The sequence below is a fragment of the Xenopus laevis genome, chromosome 8S (assembly GCF_017654675.1).
Source record: "Xenopus laevis strain J_2021 chromosome 8S, Xenopus_laevis_v10.1, whole genome shotgun sequence".
NCBI classification, from domain to species: Eukaryota; Metazoa; Chordata; class Amphibia; order Anura; family Pipidae; genus Xenopus; species Xenopus laevis.
This window is the reverse complement of record NC_054386.1, coordinates 3,455,830-3,483,764: the sequence shown is the minus strand read 5'-3', so window position 1 is coordinate 3,483,764 and position 27,935 is coordinate 3,455,830. Positions and strand designations below refer to the sequence as shown.

The window sequence follows — 27,935 nt, the reverse complement described above, 5'->3', positions numbered from 1 at the left end:
GTAGGAGCGAGTAACAAGCAAGTGATGCGTGGTCTTTGGCCAATCGTAAGCGCGAATGAATGATATGTGGGCGGGGCTGAAAATAGAGTAACGTAGAGCGACCAATAGGAAAGGAAAGGTGGGTGGAAATTGGGGATCCGGAGAGGCGCAGTTTTCGGACGGAGAGAGTTAAAGCCAAGATGCCGGTTCACTCCCGGGAAAAGAAGGAAAGTAACCACAATGATATGGAGGTTGACTATCCGGAAAATGAGGGCAGTAGCTCCGAAGAGGACGACTTGGATAGTTCCAGTGGGAGCGAAGAGGGAGACAGCTCGGGTAAGCAGCTGACTGTAGCCCTAACACTGCTCGTTACACGCACAATATAGCGCTGCAATACCGCCTGTGGCCGCTAGTTGTCTCACTGTGGGACGGCGGCGGCTGCTGCTGCTTTACGATTGTCTACATCCTGCGGCTCCTGTTGTTGGTCTGTCTCTAGGAAACTGCAGTAAATAAAGGGCGCGCTTTGCCGCAAAGCAACGATGTACTTGCGGGGCATAAATCCCATTCAGGGACTCGGATAGAATCTCGGCCTTTTCCGTCAGAGAATCCCTCCCCCCTTATAGTTTGACAGACACGTGCTGAGTGGAATTCACCTCACAACTGCCACCATTTTACCCTTCAGCCCTTCCCTCACTTCTCAGGGAGTCCCTCGTTGTGGGATTAGGGAGACATTGAGCAGGGACTAAGGACACAATGTAACAGTTGTATAAAGTCACAATAGATAAAGGGCTTGTTCATCTGGAAATCCATTTATATTCTCACGTACACAGGGATATTCTCAAACTATTCGCCATTGCTTCTCATTTTTTATTATTTGTGGTTTTTGACTGATTTAGGTTCAGCAATCTTGTTGCTAGGGTCCCAATTCCCCTAGCAACCATGCATTGACTGGAATAGGAGAGGCCTGAATAGAAAGATGAGTAATACAAAGTAACAATAACCTTACACCGTAGTGATACCCGTGGGGTCGGCCGACCTCTCGCCACAGGTTTTCAAGTCAAATTGGGCAACTAACTGAAAGCCCAAGCGGGTTTTGAAAGTACAAACGAGCCAAGGTCCTGATTTGTTCTACTTGTTGGGCTGTTTGTTGCTTTGGAAACCAGCCAAAGTGTTTTTTTCTTCCCCAAATGTGCGGAGATGTCTCCCAATGCATGTTGGGTAATGTAGTTTTTGTTTAAACAATTTGCCAAATGCCAAGTTTAATGTAACTACAATACCCAACATGCAACGGGACTGCCTTGTGTTGAAGTCGGGAGTAACCAGATTTTGGGCTCTGTACCCCAGTCTCCCAACCCATTCTGGCATTTTCCGGTGACTTTACTTTTACTTACTATTTTGGAGCAAAAATCAGTTGACCATCAAAATGTCTAGAGCAGGGATCCCCAACCTTTTGAACCTGTGCGCAACATTCAGAAGTAAAAGGAGTTGGGGAGCAACACAAGCATGAAAAATGTTTTTGGGGTGCCAAATAAAAGCTGTGATTGGCCATTTGGTAGCCCCTATGTGGATTGTCAACCTACACTGAGGCTCTGTTTGGCAGTACATCTGGTTTTTATACAACCAAAACTTGCCTGGAATTCAAAAATAAGCTCCTGCTTTGAGTTTATATAAACAAGCTGCTGTGTAGCCATGCGGCAGCCATTCAAGCACAGGATACACAGTAGATAACAGATAAGTACTACTATAGTTTATATAAACAAGCTGCTGTGTAGCCATGGGGGCAGCCATTCAAGCACAGGATACAGAGTAGATAACAGATAAGTACTACTATAGTTTATATAAACAAGCTGCTGTGTAGCCATGGGGGCAGCCATTCAAGCACAGGATACACAGTAGATAACAGATAAGTACTACTATAGTTTATATAAACAAGCCGCTGTGTAGCCATGGGGGCAGCCATTCAAGCACAGGATACACAGTAGATAACAGATAAGTACTACTATAGTTTATATAAACAAGCCGCTGTGTAGCCATGGGGGCAGCCATTCAAGCACAGGATACACAGTAGATAACAGATAAGTACTACTATAGTTTATATAAACAAGCTGCTGTGTAGCCATGGGGGCAGCTATTCAAGCACAGGATACACAGTAGACAACAGGTAAGTACTACTATAGTTTATATAAACAAACTGTGTAGCCATGGGGGCAGCCATTCAAGCACAGGATACACAGTAGATAACAGGTAAGTACTACTATAGTTTATATAAACAAGCTGCTGTGTAGCCATGGGGGCAGCCATTCAAGCACAGGATACACAGTAGATAACAGATAAGTACTACTATAGTTTTATATAAACAAGCTGCTGTGTAGCCATGGGGGCAGCTATTCAAGCACAGGATACACAGTAGATAACAGAAGTACTACTATAAACAAGCTGCTGTGTAGGCATGGGGGCAGCCATTCAAGCACAGGATACACAGTAGATAACAGATAAGTACTACTATAGTTTATATAAACAAGCTGCTGTGTAGCCATGGGGGCAGCCATTCAAGCACAGGATACACAGTAGATAACAGATAAGTACTACTATAGTTTATATAAACAAGCTGCTGTGTAGTCATGGGGGCAGCCATTCAAGCACAGGATACACAGTAGATAATGGATAAGTACTACTATAGTTTATAGCAATTTGGGCAGTCATTCAAAGGAGAAAAGGCTCAGATTACACAGCAGATAAGCCCTGTAGAACATGATGGGTGTTGTCTGTTATCCACTATTTAACCTGTGCCATACACAGCAGCTTGTTTATATAAACTATAGTAGTGTTTCTGAAGCAAAAATCAGCAGGGCAACACTGAATTATATTTTCATTACACTTTAATTTTTGATGTTACTGTTCCATTAAGAAATGAGAACCGTTTGCAAATTGTCTCAATAATAATGTCTATGTCATACTCGTTATTTTAAAGGTGAACAACCCCTTTGCTTGGACATTCTTTTTGCAACCTAATTCTGTTAAAGTGGAAAAAATTCAACCTGACCCTAACCTGGCACGTTTCCTAATTTATAGACCCGCCCCATTATCGAAGTCACAGCACTTCAGGGCCACTGGAGGGGGAAGACGGCACAGTATGGGCAGGGAGAGTAGAAAGTAGTGCTTAAAGGGGAACCCCACAAAAACATAACCTAAGCTTTTTGAAAAGTAAACATAATTTCAAGCAACTTTGCAATATAGATTAAAAAATAGGCAGACTTTTCATGATTTTTAATGGTTTGATACAGTTCCCTAAGCCCAGCCCCCTGCTCTCCTGCTGATCTGTCTGACTACTTTGCTGAGCTGTCTGACTATTGTTACTTTGTATCAACAGCCATCTGTCCTCAGCCTGTATCCTCCAAACCCCACAATTCCCTGCACATGTGATTTCAATAAGGAAAGGAACATCTCAGTGCAATGCATTGTGGGTTATGTAGTTCCTGCATGCTGCCTGTAAGTACAATGTGTAACATCAGTGTTTAGTCCCTCCTTCCCTGCCAGGATTTCAAATGATGCAGAAAGAGAAGAACTGTTACACAGCTGGATTTCAGCATAGAAAATGCCATTTATTTATACTTTTTGAAACCGGTAACTGTGATGGGTATATTAGGGGTTTCTGTGTTATGTGGCCTCTTTATCAAATTTTGGTTTGGAAGCCGGAGTTCCCCTTTAACCCTAACCCACCCACAATCCAACAACACAACAATTGTGTGCAGAAGTCGACCTGTGGGTGCTAACCGGCCTGCACATCGCTTACACCAAGTAAAGTACAACCAAAGTGTAACTGTTGAGGCTAATTTTACTCCAGATTTACAAAAGAGCGAGGGATTGATCAATGCACATTCGCTGGTCCCCTGTTTCATACGTAATTCATCGTCTGTGCAAGTCTGTACCTTGGTAAAAACACGGGTCTGTTGAAAAAGGTCATGATCACAAAATGACCAAGCGAGATTCCGAGTTGAATCCAGTGCAACATCGCTCCTAAAGCTGCACGTTTTGTAACACCTACATGAATGCTAAGACATGTAGTACCACATATACAACACTGTTACTTTTGCGACAGTATTGACCCCTCATTTGGATTTAGTGGTACACACAATAACTCTGGATGAGAATGTTGCATTGTTTTCTTAATGCTTTGCACACGTTTAATCAACAAGCCCTATCAAGTCTGTGTTAAAGGGGTTGTTCACCTTCAAACACTTTTTGCAGTTCAGTTGATTTGATTGTTCACTGGAAATAAAGACCTTTTTCCAATTAATTGAAATTTTTATTTGTGACCTTGTTTCTAATATTGAAGCGTAAAGTTTCATTTTCAGCTTCTAAAGCAGCTCTGGTGGGGTCGCCGACTCTTTAACTGATCTAAATTGATACATTTAGTTGATGCATTTGTTATCCATGTTCCGGCTGAGCAGAATCCCTGAGTTCCATTAAAGGCAGCTGTTAGAATTGATACAATAGTTGCTAATACTCCACAGATACTGCTGAGAAATGGATCAACTAATTGTATTAACTAAATGTAGCAACTTGTAGCAGTTCAGATGCTCCTGGATTGTTGAGCTGCCAGACTGAAACACTAGAGACGGGAACATTAAACTTCAAATTTGGAAAAAACGCAAAAATAAAAGATGGAAAGCAATTGAAAAAGTCTGTTTATGGTGAACAATCTGAAAACAACTGAACTGAAGAAGGTAAACGACCCCTTTATTGTGTGTCGGGATTTAGTAGAGGGTCTGTTGCACAGACATTAGGCAGTTCGGGGAGATTAGTCGCCCCAAAGAAGAGATTTGTTGCCGGGCAACTAATCTCCCCAAATCTGCCTGTGTGCCCTGACCCTAAAGGTGGCCAGACACAGGCCGATAAAAGCTGCCGTATCGGACCTTGTTGTTAGCTAATTGGCCCAGGTCTGTTTGAGATCTGGCCAAAAATTGTCCAGATGTTGATCGGGCAGGTTTAAAAATCATGTTGGGGAGTGGGCATCTTTGGCTTATTCCATACTGGCAGTCCTTGCACCTACAGCCTTCATTAACCATTGTTGTTATACTTTTGTTTGGCCCTCAAATTGCCCTTCCAATATTGCAAGGAAGACATAATGTTTGTATGTGGCCAGCTTTAGAAGGATCATTTGCAGTTAGGGTTGCCACCTGGCCAGTTTTTTACCGGCCTGATCGGTAAAAATGATGCTTGAATCGAACTATACGGTAAGGCCTGTATTTTTTTTTTTTTTTTTCGAAAATGGTGTCCAGACACAGGCGAAAAACCATTCGCTGTAGTTCGGCTAAATACAAATATGCGGGACCGTTGTCTCACTGTAACTATTTCACCTTGAGGAACAGTATTGACATACATCCTAAAATTCCATCAAAGACACTGCAATGTGATATGTTTTTTTTTTTTTTTTTGTTACTGTCCCCTCAGCTTGTGTGCAAGGCATTGGCAGATTAAAAGTGTGAGGAACTGCAACAAAGATCAGTTTGTTTGGGCCCAAGTGAACAGAATAGAACATTACTTTTCGGCCATTTACGTGGATCGCCAATTGACACATCATCCGAACATTTCAAAACACATCAGTTAATAGTGCTACTCCAGCAGAATTCTGCACTGAAATCCATTTCTCAAAAGAGCAAACAGATTTTTTTATATTCAATTTTGAAATCTGACACGGGGCTAGACATTTTGTCAATTTCCCAGCTGCCCCTGGTCATGTGACTTGTGCCTGCACTTTAGGAGAGAAATGCTTTCTGGCAGGCTGCTGTTTTTCCTTCTCAATGTAAAGAAAGGGAGGGGTGATATCACTCTAACTTGCAGTACAGCGGTAAAGAGAGACTGAAGTGTATCAGAGCACAAGTCACATGACTTGGGGCAGCTGGGAAATTGACAATATGTCTAGCCCCATGTCAGATTTCAAAATTGAATATAAAAAAAATCATTTTGCTCTTTTGAGAAATGGATTTCAGTGCAGAATTCTGCTGGAGCAGCACTATTGACTTCTGACAACCATACATTTTGATCACAAAAACAAATCTACGTATTTTGGAATTTCTTGAGCTAAACATGGAAATCACAGAAACTGAAGCTGCACCATGTTTGATCATAGTGAGGTAGATTACCAATGCATAGATAATTCCCCCTACATCAGGGGTCCCCAACCTTTTTTACTCGTGAGCCACATTTAAATGTAAAAAATAGTTGGAGAGCAACACAAGCATGAAAATGTCCATGGGGATGTTAAATAAAGCTGTGATTGGCTGTTTGGTGGCTCCTATATGGACTGGTAGCCTACATGAGACTCTGTTTGGCAGTACATCTAGTTTTTATACAACCAAAACTTGTCTCCAAGTCAGCAATTCAAAAATAAGCACCTTCTTTGAGGCCACTGGGAGCAACATCCAAGGGGTTGGTGAGCAACATGTTGCCTGTGAGCTACTGGTTGGGGACCATTGCCCTACATAAAGGACTCTTGCTGACTAAGCAGTTGGAACAGTAGTGGTTGTGTCCAGTAATCTAGTTATCTACCTTGCAAGGACCAAAATGCTTGTTTGCCCTCAAGGAACATACAATCAGAGATTTTTTTTCTGTGATTAAAACAATAGGAAAAGTATGCACGGCACAAGCCCTATTTATCCTTCAAAGCAGCTCCTAATTTTTATGTTTATTTGTTTGATCACTTGTTTTTTTAAATGTAAATATTTTTCAGAATCTTGTAAGACTATTTGGGTGAAATGCGTTGACTCTTGGTGTTGCTTTATTCTTTTCTTGCAGAGATGGATGATGAAGTCTGTGAAAGACGCCGAATGGAATGTTTGGATGAAATGTCTAACCTTGAGAGACAGTTTACAGATCTCAAAGATCAGTAAGTAGGCCCTTGTGACAGTTGATATTGTGGCAAGTTTTGTGCTCCTGTACTCTTGGCCAAAAATCACCCTTCTCATTTTTGGCATTTCACACAATTCAGGTTCTAAAGAACCAGAGAGGAAGGCTTGGGACATTAATTGTCAATGTAAAACGACTAATTTCCTGTCCTATGCAGTCACATTCCAGATTTAAACCACACTCTGATTTCATTGATGAATGCCGTAGTATTTTAACCAAGGAGCCAAATAATTTTTAAGCTCTAGAGCTGGAAGTGGTCTCATGATTATTCTGAACAGCTGTCGGTATGCAGGGGAGAAGCTGGACAAACATTCACAGTTATTTCTGAAAAAGGGCAACATTTTTATACAAGTAAATTTGCGATGTGTTAATTTTTGTGTAGCAAACAAGAAAATAGATTCGTTTTTTGACTTTAGATCCCCTTTACTAGGGTTCTTTGGTGCTGGCCCACCACTACAAACACAGAGGGGAAATGATCAACTCATTTATAGAATAATGGGATTTACTTTTGCTAGTCTAGTATTGCAGAGAAGTTGGAACAAGATGCTTCTTCTGAGAAGTTACTCAGTTACATTGAGTAGGAGAAACAACAGCCTGCCAGAAAGCAGTTCCATCCTAAAGTGCTGACTCTTTCTGAAAGCACATGACCAGGCAAAATGAGCTGAGATGCACCTACACACCAATATTACAACTAAATACACTTGCTGCTTCAGGAATGACATTTTATATTGTACAGTGAATTATTTGCAGTGTAAACAGTGTCATTTAGAAATAAAAACATCATAAAAATCATGACAGAATCCCTTTAAGATGGGCAGTCCCATTGCAGTGTTCTAAATATCAGAAAATAAGATTTCAAGGCCTATTTCTAGCCATTATGGGGTATGAGATATATTTTTCAGGGTGCAATGGACAATATCTGCCAAACTGAAATAGCCATAGGACTTTGTATGGTGTGTATCAAGGCAAAAGAGGCAAATTTGGAGTGTTTTTTATTTCCTAGAACTGTAATGCTGCCTATGCTCTTTCTTGATCTGATTTTATAATATTAGTATGATGATAAACTACTGGCCCTTAGAATTTACACACAGGTTCTATAAGACAATATCCTACATAGAGGCAATTGACCTTGAGCTGTTGTTATTTGTAGACTTTACAAGGAGAGGCTGAGCCAAGTGGATGCCAAACTGCAGGAGGTAAAGGTAGCCAAAGCACCCGAATATCTGGAACCCCTTGCAAATTTACAGGAAAACATGCAGATCAGAACTAAAGTAGCAGGTATGAAAACTCATCACCAGATCAGAAGCACTTTATGGTGAGGACATAAAAAAAAACTTACCTATTCATAATGGCTGATGTGTTATTTCTACAGCATGCAGGAATCTGAAGGGATTTCTATGTATGACAATGCAAGGTCATTTTATGCCTTCCTGAACTCTGCCTCCTCTCTTTAAAGGAATATATCGTGAGCTGTGCCTAGAGTCTGTGAAGAACAAACATGACTGTGAAATTCAAGCAGCACGCCAGCACTGTGAGGTACATCTTTACACCCTTGCTATGGCACAAATATTTAGAAAATGTGTTTATCAGAAATACTTTCTTGCGTTTAACGATATTTGCCAAAATGGCACCTTGCATCAACATAGCCTATTTACTAAAAGGAGAGTAAGAAAATTCGCTAGCAAAAAAGCTCAGAGCAAGAGAATTTTCACCACATTTCCCCAGGCAAATTTATTAATCGTGAATTTTTCTATACGTTGGCCTTTTCGATTTAGCCAGGTTCTTACTAGCAAATTGATAAGATGAAGCTTTATCCTCAACCTCTTGTATTTGTCTATATGTATTTTGTGGTCACAACCTCATTGCACCCCCACTTAATAGTTTCAAAAATTAGTGTTGAACACAACTTTCCCTTGTTTGTTTGCGTATTTCAGCAACCCGATTTCAGCCCCCATATGGTATTGGCCTTAATCTCAAGCTTCAATTATGTTTATACTGTAGTGGCACATTATGCTCACCCAGTTAAAAAAAATGTTTGCAAAGTTACTTAAACTTAATCCAGTAGAATTGGAAGTCCATATTGCTGGAAAACGTATACATTAGTGCTCGGTGCTTTTCAAGTAATACTGGTAAATAACCTATGTATCACAATTCATTTCAGAGTGAAAAGCTGTTGCTTTATGACACGGTGCAGAGTGAACTGGAAGAGAAAATACGTAGACTGGAAGAAGATCGCCACAGTATTGATATTACCTCTGGTAATTGCACAGTAACTTTTTCCATATTTTGAGTAGATGGGGGGGGGGGGGCATATAAGGTAAAGATTTCAGATGGTGCAAGGATGGATGTAAATAATAAACAATCTATATAAAGATGCAGTTTAACGTGTCCACTATGCAAAGGAGGATATTAACAGTGGATGCAAAGTGAATTTATCTTGTTGATTTAAATTAATATTTGTTACTTTGAGAAGGACCACTTAGGTTAGTACAAGGGATGCACCGAATCCAGGATTCGGTTCGGGATTCGGCCTTTTTCAGCAGGATTCGGATTCGGCCGAATCCTTCTACCCGTCTGAACCGAATCCTAATTTGGACATGCAAATTAGGAGCGGGGAGGGAAATTGCGTGACTTTTTGTCAGAGAACAAGGAAGTAAAAACTATTTTCCCCTTCCCGCCCCTAATTTGCATATGCAAATTAGGTTTCGGATTCGGCTCGGTATTCGGCCGAATCTTTCACGAAGGATTCGGGGGTTCGGCCGAATCCAAAAAAGTGGATTCTGTGCATCCCTAGTTAGTACACAGAGCTGGAAACGCATGGTTGAATGGCTTTGGTTTGGTTATGGAACTTAAGGACTCTGACAGACAAGAATATAAATGCCCTGCAATTTAATCTCCTCCGAATGCTTTTCCGCTGACAATGAAGTGAATCACTGATGGAAAGTTTATATGAGTTGCTTCGGCTTTTGGAAGTCACCTGACCGTGCCTCATGAGAATCTCCTGAGATGAATAGCACTTTCACTATAATTTGCCTTTTCTTTTAATCACAAAAAATCTCCTGAGATGAACAGCACTTTCACTATAATTTGCCTTTTCTTTTAATCACCAAAAATCGTGTTTTTTGTTTATTTTCTGAGCTAAACTCTGAAATGAAGCAACTGCTGTGTTTTTTTTTTTTTATTTTTTTGCGAGTTATATAATTTGATTGACCAGACAAGCGATGAGCCCATTACACAGGGTGATTATCTTGTGAGGGAAATAATTAGAATACAGTTGCACAAACATAGAGTAGCTTTAATTTCCCTCTCTGCACTGTTTAGCTCAAAAAATAACCAAAACCATACTTTTTGTATTAATTATGTTTAGCACAAACATTATTGGTAGGACTACTCTCAATCAAGGAGGTATATTGCCCCTTTAATCCAACCAAAACAATCCTCAAAGACCACTAAATCCCATACAGATACCATTCATACTTCTTAGCAGGTACCAGACCTCATCAGAAGAATGTGTTATTAAAGTACTAACGCAGTTATCCTGCTTGGGTCCAGCTTCATTTCTTTATATAATTGACCATTGGTGAGCGTCTGAACACAATGTGGTAATAAACCAGCTTTGGTGTTTGGTCGTGGAACCCATTGTGTAAGTTGCCTTGAAAAATTTGACAATGGAAGTCTTGAAATTCTAGCAATTGCTGGTCTTTCACCATGTTGCTTTTTGGTTCCACTGCTAACACTTGTACAACTGTAGCAAAAACATTTGATGGTAAAATACCGTTTTAAATACCTTTTTTTTGCTTTAATGAACATTGTTATGATGATGTTCATTTAAGTCCCTTCATATGATTTTCTTCCAGAACTCTGGAATGATGAGCTACAGTCGAGGCGGAAGCGAAAGGACCCGTTCAGCCCTGTTAAGAAGAAAAAGCCTGTTGTAGTGTCTGATATCCTTTGTGTATAGTTGAGCAGGTTCCATCACAGACTAATTCCTTTACTTACTCCAGACGCTGTCTCATGGAACATTGCAGCGTTTTCACACAATGATGTACTTGAACTTGCTTGCACACAGCGTTTCACTCTACTGCAATACAAAGGTATTATGGTATATTTTGTTGCACACTCTGGAAGCACTTTTGCAAAGACAACAAAACTCCCCATGTGACATTTTTTTTTTTTTTTTTTTTTTTATATACGTACAGGGTTCTATAAACATGGTTACATTTATTTTGCCTCCAGTAAGGGATAAAATATTCTTCAGTGACCAAAATGACAGAACCAGAACTCCGATATTCTTGTCTAAATTAAGAAGGCATCAGAACCATAAAAATCCTATAGGATTGAATAGAACATGGGTGAGTTTCTCTATGGGAGTTGTATTCTCATATTTTGATAAATCTGCCCCCTACTGACTTGCTTAGAGGCCCATTTATCGAAGTCCGAATTTATCTCATTATTTTCTGTGAACTACTCTGACCAAATCTGCACTGTTTGTTTCCCCTTATTTACCAATACTGCATGAAACCCAGCACAGCTCAAGATATCTTTGGGACTTCTCCCATTGACTTGTATATATCCTCAGAAAGTCTGAGGATCAGCCGGATTTTCCTCAGGGTATAATAAATCCTGAAAAATCCTACATTTATTTTCCCACTTAAAATTTGGATTTATTTGTAAAAAAATACATGAATTTTGCCATTCGGACTTTAAAGGACAAGGAAATTTAAACTAAAGAAGTAGCTAGAAATGTTGTACATGATGTTTTGTGCTTCTGTACCAGCCTAAGGCAACCACAGCCCTTTAGCAGTAAAGATCTGTGTCTCCAGAGATGCCCCAGTAGCTCCCCATCTTCTTTTCTGCTGAATCACTGCACATGCTCTGTGCTGCTGTCACTTACTGAGCTTAGGGACCCACTCACAATATACAGTACACATAGAATAGAAATGTCACAATATAAGGCTGATTAGTCATTAATACACATAATTACTACATGGCAGCACAGAAACCAGTGCAATTAGCATCAGAATTGCATAATCAGCAAACCTGTAGCATCATCTTATATTACAGCCAGGGAAGCTCATTTTCTGCTGGATAATTAGTGACGAGCCCTAAGCTTAGCTTCTCAACAGCCAATCAGAGCCCACTGAGCATGTGAGTGTCACAGACACTTTCCAAGATGGTGACCCCCTGTGACAAGTTTGAAGTCCTGGATCATTGCTGCTATTGACAAGCTCAAACTTTAGCCTCGTGCAATAAGTTCACTATATAAAACATGTAATTTTTACCCCTATTTATTTTTAGTGTTTAGTTCTCCTTTAATAAATAACCCCCCCCAACTTTTGACCCATCGGTTCTTAGAGGTGACAATTTGTCCACAACCCAGCCTATAATTTCCAAGTGCAATGTGTTCCTAAATATTTCCACGTCCATATATAGTTTATATGTTACAAGACTTGGATATCCTTGAAGATTGGACAACAATAAGAAAGGTATGGAAAATGTAAATAAAAAGTTTTTACAGTTTTTTTTCTTCTTTTTGAATGCTCTAATTTTCATTTTATTGGGAGATACTTGTATGTAAGGTTTATTTTAAATCTTTTTAAAGGCAGATATGCTCCTTGTTGTCCTGTTAGTAGCTTGGAGATGGAGAGAGTGCAGAGACTAAGTGCAACTAAATTGGTTAGAGGGACGGAAGACTTAAATTATGAGGGGAGACTGACAAGGTTGGGGTTGTTTTCTCTGGAAAAAAGGCGCTTGTGAGGGGACATGATTAGACTTTACAAGTACATTAGAGGACATTATAGACAAATAGCAGGGGACCTTTTTACCCATAAAGAGAATCACGTACCAGAGGCCTCCCCTTCAGACTAGAGGAAAAGAAGTTTCATTTAAAGGAACAGAGTAGGGGGTTCATCACAGTGAGGACAGTGAGGTTGGGGAATGCACTGCCGGGTGATGATTCAGTTAATGACTATAAGAGGGACTTGGATGATTTCTTGGACAGACATAATACAAAGGCTATTGTGATACTAAGCTCTATAGTTAGTATAGATATGGGTATATAGAATTTAATTAAAAGTAGGGAGGGGTGTGTGTATGGGGCTGGGTTTTCATTTGGAGGGGTTGAACTTGATGGACTTTGTCTTTTTTCAACCCAATTTAACTATGTAACTATGTTCACATGAGTTCTATGTAGATGTAGGGCATTCACATTTTTGCTCTTGGCCGCTCCACTTACTGTGGCCTTGTGTTTGGGATCATTTTCCTACTGAAAGATGAACTTTTGTCCAAGCTTTGTGGGAGTTTTTTGTTTTGTTTTTGTGGTAATTTGCACAATCCAGTCCCTGCTGATGAAAAGTAGCCCTGAAGTATGAGAATGATACCACCACCTATTAACTGCATGCATAAGTGTTTTATTTTATTTTTTTAATTGGCTTCTTTTTGATGTAACACCTTCTCACACAGTCCTGTTATGTTCTTGACTGGTTTACTGCTGCGCTGTATCTTTAGTGTTAAATAGACCCCCTGAGTATTAGTCAAGGGGTCTGGGTACTATTTTCAGTTAAATGCTTCCTACATTAAGATTTTACTGTATTAGCTACTGCAATATACCTTTTTTAAATTCTTTTCTAGGCAATGGCTTCATTTGGACCTCACAGGGTAAAACCCGAAGGTATGTTTTTTTTTATTGATGTATTTTTATTTTAAAGGAAAAGGGAAAACCATCTTTATGTATTAGTTTCCTGCAGACTCTCCCCCTCTCAACCCACCTCCCAAATTCTGGCTTGTTTGCCATGTTAAAGGAGAAGGAAAGGCTAAAATTAATAAGCTTTATCAGAAAGGTCTATATAAATACACCAGTAAACCCCCAAATGCTGCTCTGAGTCCTCTGTCAAAAGAAACCGCACAAAAAAATGGCAGTTTTAAAGGCTAGCTAAACATAGTACAGGTATGGGACCTGTTACCCAGAATGCTTGGGACCTGGGGTTTTCCGGATAACGGATCTTTCTGTAATTTGGATCTTCATGCCTTAAGTCTACTGGAAATTCATATAAACATGAAATAAACCCAATAGGCTGGTTTTGCTGCCAATAAGGATTAATTATATCTTAGTTGGGATCAAGTACAAGCGACTGTTTTATTATTACACAGAAAAAGGAAATCATTTTTAAAAATGTGGATTATTTGGATAAAATGGAGTCTATGGAAGACGGCCATTCCGTAATTCGGAGCTTTATGGATATCGGGTTTCCGGATAAGGGATCCTATACCTGTATATGATTTTTTTTTTTTCTTTGAAGCAAGATTTTAAAATCGAAAATGTATAGGTGTGCTAAAATATATAAAGGCAGAATTTACGGACATTTATTTAACTAAGCCTATTGTTTTTTGTTCTAACCCACTGCTATTCTACTCTAGAAAAGTAACGCACGTTTTTTTGTTCTTCAGTTACAGTCAAGATAGAGAAACATCAGCACAGTGCCAGATCAGAAGAAGGTCGACTACATTATGATGGAGAGTGGTATGGTCGAGGACAGACCATTTGCATTGACAAAAAAGACGAGTTTCCAACCAGGTGAGGTTATTGGGCATGCTGTGTGGTATCCAGGTGTAGGTGAAAGCTTAGTTTGTGTATTAAACCTTCATTTTTAGAACATATTGTATTCATGTATACAAATAAAAGGAGACTTATTGTTTGCATCCCTTAAAGCCATCAAGCGCAGAGCCATTTATTTATAATCTCTGTTTTTCGGATGAGAATAGTGTCTGTAGTTGTGTATGGAGAATGTTTTCTTTTATAAAATTAGTTTAGGAAATAATGGCCTGTTTAAAAAAAATATAAGCTATACTTTCATGGGTATCTTGTTTTAAGCGTATTGCAGTGCAAGCAATTTTCTGAATAATTTTTAGCCTAATTTATTCTCTCCCACTTGACTGGGGTTTGAACGAGTCAATGGATAATATCAAGGAATCGAATGTTGTAATGAGCCTTATTGTACATTATTCATTTTTTTTCAGGGTGGTATGAACTATTAGCTTGGGGGGGGGGATATATCATTCACAATAAGTCATATTACTACTAGTAATTTTCCCCCACCAGGATTAAATTCACATGTTAAAGGGGTTGTTCGCCTTTGAGATGATGTAGAGAGCGATATACTGAGAATTTTTTAATATTGAAGTTTTTTTTTTTTTTTAGCTTTTTATTCAGCAGCTCCTCAATTTGCATTTTAAGCAATCTGGTAACTAGGGCCCAAATTACCCTAGCAACCATTCATTGATTTGAATAAGAGACTGGAATATGAATAGAAGAGAGTATGAATAGATTCTATTCAATAGAAGGATCTGTAATAAAAATACATTTGTAGCCTTACAGAGTATTTGTTTTTTTAGAAGGGGACAGCGACACCCATTTGAAAGCTGCAAAGAATCAGAAGAAAAAGACAAATAACTAATTTTTTTTATAAAAAAAATAATGAAAACCAATTGAAAAGTTGCTTAAATTGGTCATTCTATGACATTGTAAAAGTTACTTTAAAGGTGAACCAGCGCTTTAAATGAAAAAAAATCAAATGTAAAAAATCAAGGCATGTGTACGAAAACCTCAAAACTGTTGGTTACTCCAGATTTTTTTTTTTTTTTTTTTTTGTGCGAATGCAAGGGGGAAAAAAAACGGTGAAAAATATTTTATAATTTGCCAAGGATAGCTATCACTGACTTTTTTTATTGGAGTTTTTTCATGGTTCATACACTTAAAATATATAAAAAATGTGTGGTTTTAATTTCATTATTTAAATACATGATTTATTGCAGTAAGAAGTTCCTTTGCAGAAAAAAGTCTTATGTTAAAAAAAATAGTTTGTAGCAAAAACCTTTGACCTTGGCCAAAAAGGAAACATTTTCCATGAACTGCAAAAGAAAAATAGCACATGGTGTGAGAGGTGTCACTACAAGTGTGAAAGCTAACTCCTTACTGCAATAACACTTGAATGAAGCATATCCCAGCCATGGCCGATATTGGGGTATATTTATCAAAGAGTGAAGTTAGAGATCACCACAGTCCTCTTGAGTAAAATTCCACCACTCTCCATTTATTTCTATGGGATTTTGAAAGGCGTATTTATCAAAGAATGAACTTTCACCCATTGATAAATAATCTTTTAAAAATCCCATAGAAATGAATGGAGAGTGTCGGAATTTCACTCTAGTGGACTGTGGTCATCTCTAACTCTAATTTGATAAATATAACCCAGAGTTTCATCTGCTTGAGGAGCTTCAAGTTATGGTAAAATGTCATAACCTACTACCCCCCTTTAAAGGAGAAGGAAAGTCATCTTGCACTTGGGAGTGCCAAAAGTTAGGCACCCCCAAGTGATTGTATTTACTTACCTAAAACACCGGTGCTCCTATCAGCAGAAAACTGCACCAGCCCGGGGTTATACCAGTGAGCACCACTGAGAGATCCTTTTCTGTCTTCCTCTTTCTTTGTGCGGCTGCGCAGTAGAGCAAAAAGCTGACCTTTAACTAAAGAGTTGACTATTTCGTTCTACTGCGCATGTGTCTGCCCCGGGAAATTTGAAGAAAGAAGAAGAACACACTGGTATAACCCTGGGCCGGTGCAGTTTTCTGCTGATAGGAGCACTGGCCCGTGGTTTCAGGTAAGTAAATACAATCACTTGGGGGTGCCTAAGTGCAAGGCGACTTTCCTTATCCTTTAAACCAACATTTAAAGGACATGTAAAGGCAAAAAAATTCCATTTTTACTTTCTTTAATGAAAAAGAAATCTCTCCAATATACTTTAATTAAAAAATGTACCAATTTTTATAAGAAACCTGACTGTATGCAGTGAAATTCTCTCTTAATTTATTGCTGTGGATAGGAATTGTCAGGCGGTCCCTACCTGCTCTGCAGGGAAACAATCATACTTATGAACAGCAGGGGGAGCCCCCGCCTTCCCAGCCATGCAGAACTCAAGCAGCTTTGTTTGTTTCCCTGTAGAGCAGTCGGTGACTGTGTAGAGCTTTGTATTGGATTTTATTTTTCTTTACATCCCCTTTACCGTTTCCAGCTGCAGGGACAAAGATCATGGAGCCAGATCCCTAAGCAGCCCAGACCACACTGAGCATGTGCACTGTCTTGGTCTTGCAAAGATGTATAACAAAGTTACAAGATGGTGACCCCCTGTGGCCAACTTTGAAAGCATAAATCATTTGTTTGATTAGGCTTGTGGTGCAGTAAGTTCATGTTTATGTTTAGTATACAAACTACAGCATTTCTAGCCTTATTCTATTTTATTTCCCTTTTAACAAACCAGCATGGTTAGGGCGATTCTGGCAACGTGCAGCTATATTTCAAGTCTTGATAGTAACCGACTTTGTTTTCATATGATGTGCACCATTTCTAGTGTATAAACACTCTCTTTCTTTCTCGATTTTAGTGCCGTTATCACGACAATAAACAGTGACGAGGTCTGGTTTAAGAGGCAAGATGGCAGCAAATCAAAACTGTACATTTCTCAGTTACAGAAAGGAAGATACAGCATCAAGCATATCTGATTGTCTGCTTGATAACCCTCACCTGCTCCAGGCAGCTTCTCGCTCTTGCAACAGGAACGGTGCCATTTTATGGAATTCTATGTATTTAACTACCTTCATTTCTTGTATTTGCAAGTATTACTTCAACTGTGTAAGTGAGTGTGTATTGTGTAATATCATGGCTAGAAGTATGTGTCTGCTTATCTGTGTACCTTGTCAAGGTAATAATCAGTGTGGATATTTATATTCTGTTGGGTACAAAGACTGACCTCATTAATTGCCAAAACCACATAAAAATGGGCAGCCACAGCCAATGCTCAATATATGTTACACGGCATTGTGGCTTAAAGGGACACAAATAGTGCAATACAGTTTATAAGAAATCTGCTCCTGTTGTGACATGGTAGAAGTTGAATGATTAAGTATAGAGAGGTGGATAAAGCCATGTGTTCTGTCCTCTCAATAGTATTCTCTCACTATGGTGTGCATATCTGTGGGCTGCATCCATGTTTCTTGGAACTGCTGGGAACATATTTTATCTTTATATTGTTTTTTTTTTTTTTTATTAAACCAGGAGCAAAGCCTGAACATTTAAGATGTGCCACCACCGCATGTGAAGATTTTATAACTGTGACTATGACCATTATTTTTCTTTCTTGCATAAGCATTTGTATTTTAGCATTCGTGTGTCTTTGTATCAAATTTATATCAAATCATATTTTAAAAATCCATTTGGAGTGCACACAGTATTCAAAAGTCTGAGCCAGTGTCTGCTGTGCACCACCAGGGATTTTTTATATGCTGGCATGTTTGACGTACTTTATTAATGGTGTGAAATATTGAGGATTGGGAGACATTCGCTGACGGTCCCTGCATCCTCCAGCTCAAACGGAATCCAGTATTTATGAAGTGTTGCATTTAAAGGGGAACTAAAGTGAAGATTGAATATACTGTAAGCTTCATCATACTGAAATAAGAAACTTTCTAAATAATCATTGACAGTTAGAACCAATATATCTTATAGGGGAAGCTTCCTTTTCTAGCAGATGAATTAGAGCTCACGGAAATAACCTATTCCAGTACTGATTCCAGTACCAACAAAATCTAACAAATACTGCCTTTTACACAAATCCTGCATGTAGAGAGACACAATGTCTGGTGAGTTTAATAGAGTGATCTCTAATACATCTTCTAGGCAAAAGGAGCCTCCCTATAAGATATATTGGATCTAACTGTCAATGATTATCAGATGCCCAACTGCTGCATGAAGACAGAATGAAGAGAAACAGATGCTGAGAGAGGAATAAGTGAAAATAAACATGATTTTTCAAAAACGGTATAGAATTAATTGATTTGTATTATGAGAACATGCATATCCGGAAAGAAGGAATGATCTGTGAAAACCGGAAGCTATCCTTTTCTCTCATATCTTAGCAGTTTAGTAAGATATAAAGATGAATTTCAAGATTAAAGATCAGATTGTCATAATCAACCCTGTATAATAGGCAAACCTAATTTCCTGCTTAAAGGGATTCTGTCGTGATTTTTATGATGTAGTTTTTATTTCTAAATTACACTGCAAATAATTCACTCTACAATATAAAATGTCATTCCTGAACCAACAAGTGTATTTAGTTATTAGTGTGTAGGTGCATCTCAGGTCATTTTGCCTGGTCATGTGCTTTCAGAAAGAGCCAGCACTTTAGGATGGAACTGCTTTCTGGCAGGCTGTTGTTTCTCCTACTCAATGTAACTGAATGTGTCTCAGTGGGACCTGGATTTTACTATTGAGTGTTGTTCTTAGATCTACCAGGCAGCTGTTATCTTGTGTTAGGGAGCTGCTATCTGGTTACCTTCCCATTGTTCTGTTGTTAGGCTGCTGGGGGGGGGGGGTGATATCACTCCAACTTGCAGTAAAGAGTGACTGAAGTTTATCAGAGCACAAGTCGCATGACTGGGGGCTCCTGGGAAACTGACGATATGTCTAGCCCCATATCCGATTTAAAAATTAAATGTAAAAAAAATCAATACTTTTTTGAAAAATGGATTTCAGTGCAGAAATCTGCTGGAGCAGCACTAATAACTGATGTGTTTTGAATTTTTTTTCCCCATGGCAGTATCTCTTTAATGATTTGTGACAATCCATAAACTTAGCTTGCCAACAGCTTTCCAGAGCAAACGGAGCATGCGAGTGTTACTGACGCTCCTAACAAATTCCAAGATGGTCCTGTGAAAACTATGAAGGCTGAACCATTTAGGCTGGGGCAGTAAGTTCAGTATCTAAAATACAGCATTCATTTTTAGGGGTTACTTCTCCTTTAAATTCCTATACCTAGTTTGCACAGATGGTGGTTCCATTGCTAAAATTAGCACACTCCTGATTTGTAGTCAAAATGTTAAGTGCTAATAAAATTAGTGCTGAAAGGGCGGTGCTTGTTTTAAAAACATTCCTTTTCCTTGGATGCTGATGAATCTTTCCATACAAGAGGGTTTCACTTTAGAAGCCGCCGCACATTGAATATGATAGAAAGGCATTCTTGATAACTAGGAAAGCATAAGATGCATCCATAAATAAACAGACCAAACTAAACCCAGAAAGGATCTTCTCCTATAAAGTTTGCCTTCTCTTATAAGAGATCCCTACCTTTAGGAATCTGCAAAGCTGGACAATGCCACTGGGTTACTGGCTGCAACCCAATTAGAAACGTGAACCCTTCAATTTGTACATGTCAGGGGTAGAGCTGATTCTGTGTGAATGAGATGCCTGGACCTGATGGATGATGAGCTGCATCCTTCTCTATCTGTCAGTGGTATTCCTAAAAGTGTATATACTACCTGTCACGGACTTCATATGCCTTGTTTTAAAAGATGCTTCACTTACACATCATGGTATTTGTGGTAAAGGCAATGCACATATTGTGCACCCCAAATAATGACTTTCCTATTTCTATACAATGATTCCCTATGATTTACATCAGGGGTGCCCAGACTTTGTTACCCTGGAATCTACTCTTGACACCTGGCCCTCATCAGGATATCTACCTTGATAGGGGGGATCTGCAGAGTAGCCCTACGTGCTCAGCCCAACGGCCCACTCTCCCTCCCTCTGTGCTGTTCTTCTCCTCTCCCTCTGTGCTGTTCTTCTCCTCTCCCTCTGTGCTGTTCTTCTCCTCTCCCTGCCCTCCCTTCGTGCTGCTCTTCTCCTCTCTCTCCGTGCTTCTCTTCTCCCTGCCCTCCCTTCGTGCTGGTCTTCTCCTCTCCCTTCCTGCTGCTCTTCTCCCTCCCTCCCTGCTGCTTGTCTCTTCTCCCTGCTGCTTGTCTCTTCTCCCTCCCTCCCTGCTGCTTGTCTCTTCTCCCTGCTGCTTGTCTCTTCTCTCTCCCTCCCTGCTGCTTGTCTCTTCTCCCTCCCTCCCTGCTGCTTGTCTCTTCTCCCTGCTGCTTGTCTCTTCTCCCTCCCTCCCTGCTGCTTGTCTCTTCTCCCTGCTGCTTGTCTCTTCTCCCTCCCTCCCTCCCTGCTGCTTGTCTCTTCTCCCTGCTGCTTGTCTCTTCTCCCTCCCTCCCTGCTGCTTGTCTCTTCTCCCTCCCTCCCTGCTGCTTGTCTCTTCTCCCTGCTGCTTGTCTCTTCTCCCTTTCCCCTCCCTGCTCGTCTTTGTGCTGCTCTTCTCCTTGCCCTCGTTTCATCCCTCCTCTTCATCCCAGCCGGCCGTGCCTCACTCACTCCTGAGGCCGGGCCCCAGATCGCGGTCTACCAGGAACATCGCCGGGATCTACTTTTAGACCGTGATCGACAACCTGGGTACCCCTGATTTACATGATTGTGTCCTAACATGTTTTCCAGTAGAAGCTAGTCGTTAATTGCTTTCATTCATTAAAGGATAAGTAAAGTTATCGGTGGGTGCGTGCTATGATTGTGAAGAATCTCCATAATCCTGACATTCACACCATCCCTAGCTTTATTAGCCATCATTTCTCACCCTTTTACGGTTATCCACATATTCTTTGTATCTACTCATTGCCATGTTCCTACTGAATGTTTCTTTTGTTTCATCTGCATATTTCTCCTCTCGCCTCGATCGCACGTCCCATTGGCTCCACAAATTCCTCATTGTAGTCTATGAGGACGTAGTCTAACTATTTACAGACGTAGTCTAACTATTTACAGTCACACAGTTGTGAGCTGTGTTACCTGTTCGTCCAATCACCTTGCAGCTTATGGTTGCCATACTGTAAATGCTACAAGTTCACTGCTGGATTTAAAAGAAAAATCCCATCGCTGCATTGAGTTTGTTGACTATTCTATGGCCATAGGAATCTTGGCTGGTGCCAGAACTTGAGAATTGCTGGTTTATATCGTCATCATCTTGGCTTTCTGATCTACTGTGTACCATGAGAATAGGGAAAACAAACTCAATTTTATATTTATCTTTATTCATGGAATGATATTTAAAAACAATACTTTTTAATGAAGGTGTCAACAGAATAAAGTGTTTACATGTACATAAAACAGAGTGTAATGTGTAATAAATACTTACCCTGAAAAAATTGATTGTTTTTTATGTGGGACAGTGTATATTCAGGTACAGGTGTGGGAACTGGTCCTTTTTAATCCCTGAAACACTCAATTTTGGGCTAAAAACATCAGTTCTAGCTTTGTCATGAGCTTCATATTCAGATGAATGGGTAACATGGCCAGATGCTTCTCCACCGGCTGAAAAGTATTGGCACAGAATGTGATCTGTTAGTTCTTTTTTCAAGGGTTCTAGATATGCACTATGAGCATATGTAATAAAAGACACCTAAGATTGCCCAGGGCAGTAACCCATAGCAACCAATAAGATATCTGCTTTTAAACAGGTGACCATTAAATACTGCTGGGTGATTGGTTGATATGGGTAACTGCTCCTGGGCAAACTTGGTGCCTTTCATTATATCGTATAACCCCACATGTTGCTTCTGGGAATTCTCCACTTCTGTGAGCAACAAAGAGCCCAAAAATAACCAAATTAATAGAAATTGCTGCGTGTCGAAAACCGCATGAAAATCCAGAGACAGAAGCCTTTTCAGTTGCTTTGCAGGAGAAATTTCAAGCAGAGAAAATGATCTTTTAACTGGGGGAGGCAGATGGGGTAATAGCCGGGTACCCATGCACGGAACCTGTGAACTGCCAGAACACTCTTTTCTGCCCAAAATGTTAGATTTACTGGTATTCTGCAGGTACCTGACCCAATGCTGGACTTGCCTAAGCATCATCATCAATCTCTTTACTTGAAAGCCTCATTTGGAGTCCTGTGCTACTTGATGATAGATGTGTTCTAATTAATTAGGGACTGGACAGAAATTAGTTATACTGCTCAGTATTCAGGTGCCTCTGTTCAAACACAAATATGAAGAAGTCAGATTGGTGTAGTAATGCTTTTTCTGCTCTCCTTTTTCTCCCACTGTTACCTTCCCTAGCCTGGGACTCCTAAAACTTTGGCAATTGATACACAATTAATATTATGTGATCTACTGGATAATTGCTCACATACAGCTTGAGGAAAGGCTGTTGTTAGCCTGAAACGTCGCTGTAAATCATTCCAAGAAAAACTCTTTTTAAATAAAGGCCTTTTAAGGAAATGTTCGTGTGTGGTGCTGTCTACATGAAAATTGTGCCTTCAGTTCGGGTGGAAGTGGCTGCCAGAGACTTGCAACTTATTATATTGGATCCTGCTGGTGAGTGCTGACTTCTAATCATTACTACTAATTTCTCGCATACATGCAATACATCCTGTAGAATTTAACTGTAAAGCAGCTTGAAAATTCTTGGGAAAGTGGAGTGAATGGTAAATTGGACCCTAGCGACCAAACTGTAGAGCTGCTGAATAAAAAGCTGAATAATTCAAAAGCCATAAAAAATTAACAATGGAGACCAATTGCAATCTCAGAATGGCACTGTCTGCATTATACTAAAAGTGAATTTAAAGGTTGTTTTTTAAAACAACTTAGAGAGTCACATTTATCAAGGGTCGAATTTCGAATTCATGTGAGTTTTTTAAAAACTCCCATTAACTCTCAGAAATTCGAAATTCGATCTAAATTTATTATTGAAATCAAAATTTTAAAACTCTGATGAATTGAATTGACCGGAAAACTCGAATCGAATTAAAAAAAATTGAATGTCAGGAAGGCTGCAAACATCACCATATTGATCCCTGGACCTCTCCCTTTGACTTATACAGTAATTCGGCAGGTTTTAGGTGATGGATAGTCTAATTCGCATTCTTAAAGGGCCAGAGTATGATCAATCTTGAAATTCAAATTAAAACTCCAATCGAGTTTGGATAATTCACAATTCGAATTTGAGAGTTTGGACCAAAAAAAAATCCTTAACAAATCTGCCCCAAAGTGTTCATTATGTCGGAAAGGCCTCTTTCACATGATATTTTTTTCCTCTCTCTTTTGTTAGAGTTCTGCGCAGAACCAATTTCTAACCTGAACCGCAACCCGCTTATTTAGCCACTTCGAGCTACTACCAGACCCAGACCCGCAACTGCCTTATCCGCAGCCCGCCGACCACCATCAGACAGGAAGTGACGGTGTTGCAAACCGGACGTGATGTCATCAAAGTGGGCGGGGGCAGAAACAAGTTTCGTAAAACTTTAAAAGATGAGACCCGCGGGTATACCCGCGCCTGCAACGCGCTGAAATCAAAAAGGCGTCACGTTGGAATGTGCAGAATTTAAAGTAAGTAATAGGAATGTCGGACGTTGCCGCTGCGTGCATACGACGACTGTCAGATGCGAACGCTGCATGTTGCGTCTTGTCGCGTCGGATGCACGCAGCGACAACATCCAACAGTCCTATTACTTACCTTAAATTTTCTGCATCCGACGTGACGCCTGCGATTCATCTCAGCACGTTGGAACGGACGGTATCGCACTTAAAATCGCCCATGGAAGCTTTAAAGCTGGCCATACACGAAGAGATCCGCTCGTCTGGCGACATTGGCAAACGAGCGGATCTTTCCACGAAATGCCCACTAACGGCAGGGCTATATTGGGGTAATCCGAACATCGGTCGCCTTCCCGATCGATACCGTGGCCAGATAGCGATTGGAAAGACCCATCAAAAACGCTCTATCTTTTACCCTTCATCTACCTCTTGCCCATTAGCTTTTCTGCACTTGCACTTCGATATGTCATAAAAATGGCTTCCCTGCCCAGTCTGAGGAAAAACAGAAATCTGCAGGAAGAACATTATGACCCCATGTTGTGCTTAGGAGGAGTCCTTTTACCCTAGATAACAAATACAAGTCTGTGATGAGTAATAACTTGCTGACCATATAAACAGCACTTTTCCAAATTTCCCTTATGTTGGGCACCCTAACATGTAACTAGATATTGTCTGGTGTCTGTATCAGATTTGTCTATAAATTTGCCTTCTAAATTGATTCTCTGGAACGCAAATATAAACTTGTAACTTGTTTTAGTGAAACAATCTTCAGAACGAAAGCTGGAAACATCACATTTCATGGAAATTGCCTGTATTCATTAGATTTAGAATTCAGTAGCATCACGTTTCCCTGCCACCAAATAAAATATGACAAATGGAAACAATGTAACAGGAGTCCGGTCTCTTACAGGTCTATTAGTCAGCTTTTATCAGCTGACTTGCTACATTATTATCAGAGCCTTCCGACACTTAGGCATTTATAAATAACTTTAAAGAAATTGTTCAGTGTAAAAATAAAACCTGGGTAAATAAATAGGCTGTGCAAAATAAAAAATGTTTCTAATATAGTTAGTCAGGCAAAAATGTAATGTATAAAGACTGGAGTGATTTGATGTGTAACATGTCAGTCAGAACACTACTTCCTGCTTTTCAGCTCTCTTGCTTTCCACTGATTGGTTACCAGACAGTAACCAATCAGAGACTTGAGGGGAGGCCACATGGGACATAACTGTTGCTTTTGAATCTGAGCTGAATGCTGAGGATCAATTACAAACTCACTGAACAGTTATGTCCCATGTGGCCCCCCTTACAGTCACTGACTAACTCTGAAAAGCAGGAAGTTGGATTCTGGCTGTTTTATTAGACATCTGCCTTTATATATTACAATTTTGGCTAACTAACTATATTAGAAAAAATTTTTATTTTGCACAGCCTATTTATTTACCCACTGAACTATTCCTTTAAAACCATAGAAAATGTGTAACTGATGTATATTGCAAGTTCCTTAGAATGATATTTTGCTTTTACTATGCAAAAATAGTTTCCGGGAGGCTGAGCCCCTTTACACAGTCATAGTGTGACAGTATAGCGAATGAGCACAATATTGCATTTTCATATTGATCATATCAATTCAGAATGACAACTTGCTTTCATACAGTTTCACAATTACCGATGCAGTTCCATATTGGCTGGCTAGGTGGCACTGTTCTTTCAGCTTTTATAGAATGTCAAACATCTTCATATGTTCTCGCTTTATTTGCAGTCTTAGGAAATAAGTTGAAAACGTAACATTACTGAAGCCCTTCCATTGCATTAAGTTAATTCTAAGAAGATTTCAATTCACACAGAACAAAATCAGATTTACACAGCACCTAAAACCAAACCCCCAAAATAAAGTTTTGCCTGATTGAAAGAAATTGTAATTTGAAATTTTTTTTTTTTTTGCAACGTTCCAATATAAACTCATTCAAGTGATTTAAGTTATTTGCTATACAAAGCAATATCTATCTGACTCGTGCTATTCTCTGCACTGGTGGTTCTAACTACTGAAATAGCACAGTATAGTAGAAGCAAGCTTATGGCAGACATTTAAAGAAGCAGCTAAAGTATTGGGAGCAACGGGGTCTTAAATGACTTCTGATTTCTGCAAAAATAAGCTTTAAAGGAGAAGGAAAGGCTAAAATTAAGTAAGCTTTATTAGAAAGGTCTATATAAATACACCAGTAACCCCTCAAAGTAATGCTGCTCTGAGTCCTCTGTCAAAAGAAACATTACATTTCTTTCCTTCTATTGTGTACTCATGGGCTTCTGTATCAGACTTACTGTTTTCAGCTTAAACCTCCAGGGCTAGGGCTTGAGCATGCTCAGTTTGCTCCTCTCCTCCTCCCTACTGTAATCCGAGCCCAGAGCTATGAGTGAGCAGGGAGAGACTCAGGCAGGAAGTGATGTCACACCAAGCTAATATGGCAGCGGCTATACTAAACAAACAGAGAACACTTCTAGAGAGATTTACTCAGGTATGGTAAAGCATTCTGCAGAATAAATATAGTGTTATGGCTTGCAATATTATGGCTAATCTATTGGCAATAAACAGCTTCAGTAGCTTTTCTTCTCCTTTAAAAAACATGTAGGCTTGGCCATTGGTCCAGACGGAAAATATAGTTCTTGTGAGAAGAAGACGGGGGCATAACCGGGGAATGTAGAAAGGGCATGAAGTTTATCTTTTAGCAGAGGAGATACCGTATATACTCGAGTATAAGCCGAGTTTTTCAGCCCCCAAAATATGCTGAAAAACTCTACCTCGGCACATACGCGGGTCAAGCGCAAAAACGGTCGCCGGCATCTAAGAATAGTCGCCTGCGTCTAAGAATAGTCGCCAGCGCCAAAACGAGACGCCGGCACCTTCGATGGGAGCAGAAACCCTTAATTTTTTGATTGAAACTTACCAGAAGCTGCTGCATTTCTCACCCTAGGCTTATACTCGAGTCAATAAGTTTTCCCAGTTTTTGGTGGTAAAATTAGGTACCTCGGCTTATACTCGGGACAGCTTATACTCGAGTATATACGGTACAATCTAGAAACTGGGGATACGAATATCTGAACAACAAAAAAGGGGACCCAGTGTTTTAAAGGAGAACTAAACCCAAAAAATGAATGTAGCTAAAAATGCTATATTTTATATAGTGAACTTATTGTATATAATATACCTTATATTTTTCTTTTTGCGATCAATATCATTCATGGGCTTTTGATCTATTAGCAACTCTCTACAATTGTATGTAGCTTCTTCCATCAGTGCCTTTGCCTCTATTTCTGTTCAATACCTTTAACCGTGCACATACATTACTACTGAGTCTGTCCTTGACCTTTATTATAGTAGGTTTTGTCAGCCCATCATCTCTCCGCTCAGTGTTTTCCAAGGCATTGTTATACTTTATTTGGCAGAATATGCTTTATATTTTAGTATCTTTTCCTCTGGTCATTGTTTTGCTCCAGCGTGGGACTTGACTTTCTATTCATACATTTCATCTTATACATTTTTTTCCTATCCATGTTCGATTGTGTTGGCCTTCTGAATACAAAGCAATCCTGCAAGCATTTGTCTGAAGGAGAGGGCTTTTGTTTGAAAGCACTGATCTCGGATGAAAGATTGTGGAACTCTGTATTGGCATCAAGAGAAAAATGATTCTGTGTGTAGCTTTGCCTGGATTCATTCAGTAACATTCCATGCAATGAGATTGAGGTTGAATCAACTTGATGGAGATGTCCAGAGCAGCTCAGTTTTAAGAAATAAAAATTGTTGG

General features: G+C 39.7%; 1 protein-coding gene across 2 annotated transcripts; it reads left to right on the top strand.

Annotated features, from left to right (window-relative positions):
- Positions 1–52: 52 nt before the first annotated feature.
- brms1l.S (BRMS1 like transcriptional repressor S homeolog) lies at positions 53–19,039 on the top strand. Of its 2 annotated transcripts, XR_001932864.2 has the most exons (11): positions 53–315; positions 6,778–6,868; positions 8,039–8,166; positions 8,345–8,424; positions 9,050–9,146; positions 10,746–10,832; positions 12,310–12,374; positions 13,519–13,558; positions 14,335–14,461; positions 17,325–17,572; positions 17,996–19,039. XR_001932864.2 is itself a non-coding variant. In XM_018232216.2 (10 exons), the coding sequence occupies exons 1-10, from the start codon at positions 180–182 to the stop codon at positions 17,440–17,442; spliced, it is 969 nt and encodes a 322-aa protein (XP_018087705.1). In that variant the 5' UTR covers positions 53–179; the 3' UTR covers positions 17,443–19,039. The 2 variants fall into 2 exon arrangements, 1 of the variants encoding a protein (XP_018087705.1); XM_018232216.2 differs by having other exon boundaries at positions 17,325–19,039.
- The last annotated feature ends 8,896 nt before the right edge of the window (positions 19,040–27,935 follow it).

What these genes read in the sequence shown, in the direction of transcription:
- brms1l.S (XM_018232216.2), top strand. Translation starts at nt 180, where the DNA reads ATGCCGGTTCACTCCCGGGAAAAGAAGGAAAGTAACCACAATGATATG. An exon ending in TCACAGGGTAAAACCCGAAG is followed by an intron (nt 13,559 to 14,334) that starts GTATGTTTTTTT and finishes TTTGTTCTTCAG; the next exon opens with TTACAGTCAAGATAGAGAAA. An exon ending in AAAGACGAGTTTCCAACCAG is followed by an intron (nt 14,462 to 17,324) that starts GTGAGGTTATTG and finishes TCTCGATTTTAG; the next exon opens with TGCCGTTATCACGACAATAA.